The sequence below is a fragment of the Sinocyclocheilus anshuiensis genome, unplaced genomic scaffold, assembly GCF_001515605.1.
Source record: "Sinocyclocheilus anshuiensis isolate Anshui unplaced genomic scaffold, SAMN03320099.WGS_v1.1 scaffold4487, whole genome shotgun sequence".
Classification (NCBI taxonomy): Eukaryota; Metazoa; Chordata; class Actinopteri; order Cypriniformes; family Cyprinidae; genus Sinocyclocheilus; species Sinocyclocheilus anshuiensis.
Genome location: NW_015540085.1, coordinates 6438 through 12041, shown reverse-complemented (window position 1 = coordinate 12041; position 5604 = coordinate 6438). Strand labels below are relative to the sequence as shown.

At 38.9% G+C, this 5604-nt stretch overlaps 1 protein-coding gene and 1 long non-coding RNA gene across 2 annotated transcripts in view; both read left to right on the top strand.

The window, feature by feature from the left end:
* LOC107687201 (uncharacterized) overlaps positions 1–1430 on the top strand; it is a 2621-nt gene extending 1191 nt beyond the window's left edge. The window contains exon 3 of the long non-coding RNA XR_001634106.1: positions 1383–1430. This is a non-coding gene — a long non-coding RNA (uncharacterized LOC107687201). The remainder of the gene's footprint in view (positions 1–1382) is intronic.
* A 1476-nt stretch (positions 1431–2906) lies between these two features.
* On the top strand, positions 2907–4814 carry LOC107687200 (protein NLRC3-like). The gene is made up of 2 exons (XM_016484429.1): positions 2907–3711; positions 4637–4814. The coding sequence occupies exons 1-2, from the start codon at positions 2912–2914 to the stop codon at positions 4812–4814; spliced, it is 978 nt and encodes a 325-aa protein (XP_016339915.1). The 5' UTR covers positions 2907–2911.
* Positions 4815–5604: the final 790 nt, after the last annotated feature.

Below are 5604 nucleotides of genomic sequence, written 5' to 3'. Positions count from 1 at the left end.
TATGAAATATGAAACTTTATGACTTAGCCTATAAATAATGTTGCATGAGTGTTTGTTGTGCATCAAAATGCATTTGATTGTGTATCATCCAGGTACAGTGCAACACATGGTCAAAGAACAGATGACAGAGAATAACATTATGGTAGTGAATGTTATGTTTTAAAACTTAAAAGGTAACAGAAGAGCATAAAAATAAATAATTGAAATGGTAGTTGGATCTGCGCTACTACTGGAAACCTGTAGCTGTAATCATCCATGTGTTCTGGGATTTTTGGTTTCACTGTGCAAATGGAACCTTAAACCTTGTGATAAACATGAAAAAAAAAAAATGTTTTTGCAGCAGTGTATGATTGTATCATAGTTTACAACCAGACAGCAGACAATTCACAACCAGACAACATGCAGAATGTTGAAAGGGTAAGTTAAGACATGGATCATCACACCAGTATACAAGAAAATATGTCTACAGATACATTTATATAGGTTTATTTCATGGATCATCATACCAGTATACAAAAAAAATATATGTGCACAGATACGTTTATATAGGTTTATTTCATTTGTTGCAGGCAGTGATGTATTCAACAAATGATAACAACTAATAACAGTTTTAAAGCATCGCAAGCTAGAAATGAAAAGCACAAAGAACTTAAATCAATGTATAGGCTACAACTAGCTGAAGTTTGCTGTGCTTTATCCTAACATTACACAAAGAATGCCTGCAATCATTCAGTCAGGGACGACTGCACAAAACGTGCACTGTAAACATTATAAACTGTTACGAAATGATAAACAAATGTAGTTTGTGCAACACTGTAAATATATTTACCTTTTTTTTAAATATATATATTCCATTAAACCTGCTGAGATACAAGGAGTGTCAACTGAAATTCTCAGTTCCACTTGGTTCCACGCGCATGTCCGGGAAACTCATGAATATTCATGTCTGCTCCGCCCACTGAAACCGAAAATCTCGGAAACCGAAAATCTCGTAACACCGGTGTTCTGTCAGATTTTGCTACCTCCCATTAAAACAGTGGGTAGTACAATTCGACAACGAAAAATGCTACCTGTAAAATTATGGTTTATTAATGTCTACACCTAACCCAACCCTAAACCTACCCTTACAGTAATACAGATACATTAAATATTGTTGTTCAGCGTGAGAAAAAGGACGCAATATTGATGTGCACATGGGCAGTAAACCCTGCTAGGACAATCTGACGGGTAGGATAAAATGTCAGGACACCGGGAGGTTTTTGAGTTAAAATTAAGATTTTATTAAAAAAAGACTCCTCATTTAGTGTTTTTGATGAAAAATACGTAAAGACCTTAAAAGTAAATTATTATCATCATGAAAGATTAAATTTGTTGTGTTATAGTTCAGTTCATCAGAAGAGATCAGAAGCAGAGTCCAGCTGTGTGTCTATAGCCCTATTCGCACGGGATTAGTATTATCTGGGGACCTTGTGTGATTTTGAAATTAACCCCCCACCTCTGAATTTCGTGTGGTGCATTCGCACGGGATAAGCGAAGCCTGTGATTTTACTCGAATTTACCGATTTATCTACCGGATACCCGGATGTCAAGTCTTTGAGAGTCCCGTTCTATGGTCCAGATGGATAAAAAAAAAAAAGAAAAAAGAAATTAATATAGTTTCGTGCCCTGTGACATTTACATTTCACCAGGTTAAATTAGTATCTCAAGATTTATGCTTGACTTATTTGTAACACATTAACCTCAAAACACCTGCTCCAGAGTGTCCGTACTGTAGGCCCTGTCGAGCTCCTCTGTCCCTTCGGCAGCCAGATGTGACGGAACGTCTGGCGCCAGGCCCTCACTCGCTGAATCCTTGAGATCCGGTAGAGGGCTGGTTTCCATATGTACAGACCTAAGTGGATCCCATATGTGTAAAGTCCACGGTATAGCCTCAGAGCCCGTGTTTCCCCGGTAGACTTCTGCCATTTCCAAGATTACAATCACTTCTAATCTTCCATATACACCTGAACGGTTGTTCATATGTGTAACTGTTTCCGAAACCTTTGGTAGAGGTCTGGGTTCCATATGTAGGGACCTAAATGGATCCCATATGTGTAAAGTTCACGGTATAGTCTCAGAGCCCGTGTTTCCCTGGCAGACCTCTGCCATTTCCAAGAGGGTTACAATCACCTCTAATCTTCCATATGCACCTAAACGGTTGTTCATATGTGTAACTGCTTCCGAAACCTCCTTCGGGAAGGATGGGGCTTCCGCGACGTTCCTGTTCCAAGTGGAACGGGTACGTTTTCCCAGAGTTAATAAGTCTTACTGAGTGGGTAGTGCTATGACAACAGTGACTGTCCTTCTTGTTGCGAGCCCCGGCCTACACCAAAAAGGGGCCCGGGCGGCTCGCACAGAACAATGGAAGGGGCAGCATCCATGGCGCTTTGGTATGGATTCCCAATTCGTTGGTCACCGACGTGACGTAGAGAGTGACCGACTGAAAGTGAACGAGGGTTACATACGTAACGTAATACGTTTTGAGGGCTTAGCTAATCAGGCCAATTAGAGACGATTACTCATTTTCATTTTTTATGAAATCATTCTTTAATTTCACGAATCAATCTTTTTTTTGTGTGTGTGTAATTAAACACAAAGGGTCATTAATGATGCTTACATTATAACGTACAAATTCACACACAACATCTTTAATTTGGCAGGAATTTTAATGTGCCTGTCTTTAGAGAAAATATGAAATAAGTTTTTAATGTTATTTTAGATTATAAAGGGTTTTATAATTAAATGCATCTGAAAGGTAATCTAAGATTACCATTATAATATTTGTCACAGAAATACTCTGTTATACGTTCAAATCGTTTTTTTAAACTTTGGTCATGTTTAGCATGAGAATCCAACTCTTTCAGATGAAGACATGATCCTCAAACTGGGGAAAGTGGCTTTTCAGCAGCTTGTGAAAGGCAACCTGATCTTCTATGAGGAAGACCTGAGAGAGTGTGGCATTGATGTGACAGAAGCATCAGTGTACTCAGGATTGTGCACTCAGATCTTCAGAGAGGAGTTTGGCTTGTATCAGGGGAAAGTCTTCTGCTTTGTTCATCTGAGCATTCAGGAACATCTAGCAGCGCTATATGTGCACCTCTCCTGTACAAACCACAACAGAAATGTGCTTGACCACAGTTTGTGGTCTAAAGTGAAGGATTGGTTTCAACTCAATTCATCAGAACATGTTTCATTATCTGAGCTACATCAGAGAGCTGTGGATGAGGCTCTACTGAGTAAAAATGGACTTCTGGATCTTTTCCTGCGATTCCTTCTGGGTTTGTCAGTAAAGTCTCATCAGATTCTTCTACAACAAATAATGACACTGAAAAGAAGCAGCTCTGACAGCAATGAGAAAACAGTTGAGTACATCAAGAAGAATATCAGGACCATCGACTCTCCAGAGAAATCCATCAATCTGTTCCACTGTCTGAATGAACTGGGTGATCGTTCACTAGTGGAGGAAATACAACAGTATCTGACATCTGGAAGACTAAAGGAAACCAAATTCTCTTCATCTCAGTGGTCAGCTGTAGTTTTTGTGTTGTTGACATCAGAAGAGGAACTGAATAAGTTTCGTCTTGATAAATTTGTTAAAGGAATGAATAAACATGAAAATATGGAAGTTCTTCAGAAGCTGCTGCCTGTGATTAAAGAATCCAGATCAGTTCAGTAAGTATCACATCATAAAGATTTAACCTGAATATTCAGATACTAATGTGTGATTTAATGATTTCCGTTCAGTTTATAAGCTGCCAAACATGACACAATGATGTGTTTGATCACAAGAGATAATAAATGAGATGTAATGGGGAACACGTGGCTCCTGTGAAGCAAATGTCCTCCTGTAGGTGTTTATTAGAGGAGCAAGTAACTGTTTTCCAGACAGATCCGTCCTTATCAAAGACTATAGAATACCCAAGACGTGTCACTCGTATAGTTTTGAATGGGGAAAAATGCAACGCTCAATATGGCCGCTCTATCGAACGAAGCCCCGCCTTCTGAGTAAAAGAGCCAATCACTAATCAGTAAAGTCTGCAGTTGCGGTCAGAAGTCCTGGTTGCTATAGAAACAGTCAGCGTTCTGAGACGTGAGCTCAGGACTGCACATGCGCACTGGCCGGTCTAGCCTGAGAAATAAGCTTTTTTAATGCTATTAGAGCAAAACAAACAACAGTTATGATACAGTTGTTGTCAGATTTCATTGATGATTTCAAATATGAAATTTAATCATAAGTTTGGTCACCAGTTTTGGAGAATTTGATGTTCCCCATTTAAAGAGATAGGAGCTGCACTTGCATGTCCGAGAGGCGTTTCAAAGATGGCCGCCGAGTGACATGACTTGCCTTAAAGGGTCTTTGTCTTTATATCACTATGAAACAATATCTCACATTCAGCTCTGTGTGTCTGTTCAGTCCTGAAGCACATGACAGTTTCAAACAGCACCATTGAGCATCAACATGCGTAAATCTCATTCTATCAACAGCAGTTTGTGGCAATGCTTGTCATTATATCTCCTCTCCTGCTCTGAGACCAGAGTCAATAATAAACTACAGACACTTCAACTACAATTCACATTCTGTCATTGTTCTCTACAGGTTGAGTGATTGTGGCGTCACAGATGAAGGTTGTGCTGCTCTGGCTTCAGCTCTGAGATCAAACCCCTCACACCTAAGAGAACTGAATCTGTCTCTGAATAAACTAGGAGATTTGGGTGTGAAGCGTCTCTGTGATGGACTGAAGGATCCTGACTGTAAACTGGAGAAACTCTGGTAAGATTATATATGACACACTGTAAAATATTTGTGAAGTGAAAAACAAATCACCCAAAAAAGTCTGAAAACACAATAAGTCAGACAAAATGTAAATATTAGGTATTGTTTGTGAATGGAATACTTACTACTGATTGGATGAGACAACTGTTAATCAAGAGACAGAGATACAGAAAGTAAAACATTGTGTGACTTTGTTTCTTGTTCATGTGTGGACTTCTGTGTTCATGTTAAATCTGTTTCTTCATTAGCAAACCCTTTAAATGTAATGTCTGTTTACACTAAGTGCTAATAGCCCATCTTGTTAGCAAAGGCTTGACTGTTATCAGACAAAATTACTAAAGAAACCAATCAGATAAGTGGGAGAGTAAGGACAGTGGGCTTTTGAGGCGACCAACCCGAGTACATATCTGCATTTCTTCTCATTTATTGCATTGTATATGAGCTCAGAGAGCTGTTTATATGAAAGAAAACATAAGAAAATATTCAAAACATGGAAATAAAATGTCTAACATGTATATAATTAAAATTATATGTGGTGTCCTCACGGTGATCAGATGTTCTGGTGAATCAACCACATGCAGCTCATATTGTTCCCAAACTCAAAAGCATCAGTCTCTTCCTGCAGCTTAAAGAACAGCTTTACTGATCAGCAGCTTCAGTGTGATTAGGAGCAGGTGTAGGGGGGGCTTTAGGAATAGACACAAGGAAGGACACTATAAGACAGCATCTGTTTATAATGAATATAATCATATAAAGAATATGTTATTACGTACTGTTTTGTAAAGCACTGC

Excerpts from the sequence above, each read along its gene's own strand:
- LOC107687200 (XM_016484429.1), top strand. The coding sequence starts at position 2,912 with ATGATCCTCAAACTGGGGAAAGTGGCTTTTCAGCAGCTTGTGAAAGGC. Across the intron at positions 3,712-4,636 it reads AAAGAATCCAGATCAGTTCA|GTTGAGTGATTGTGGCGTCA; the intron begins GTAAGTATCACA and ends TGTTCTCTACAG.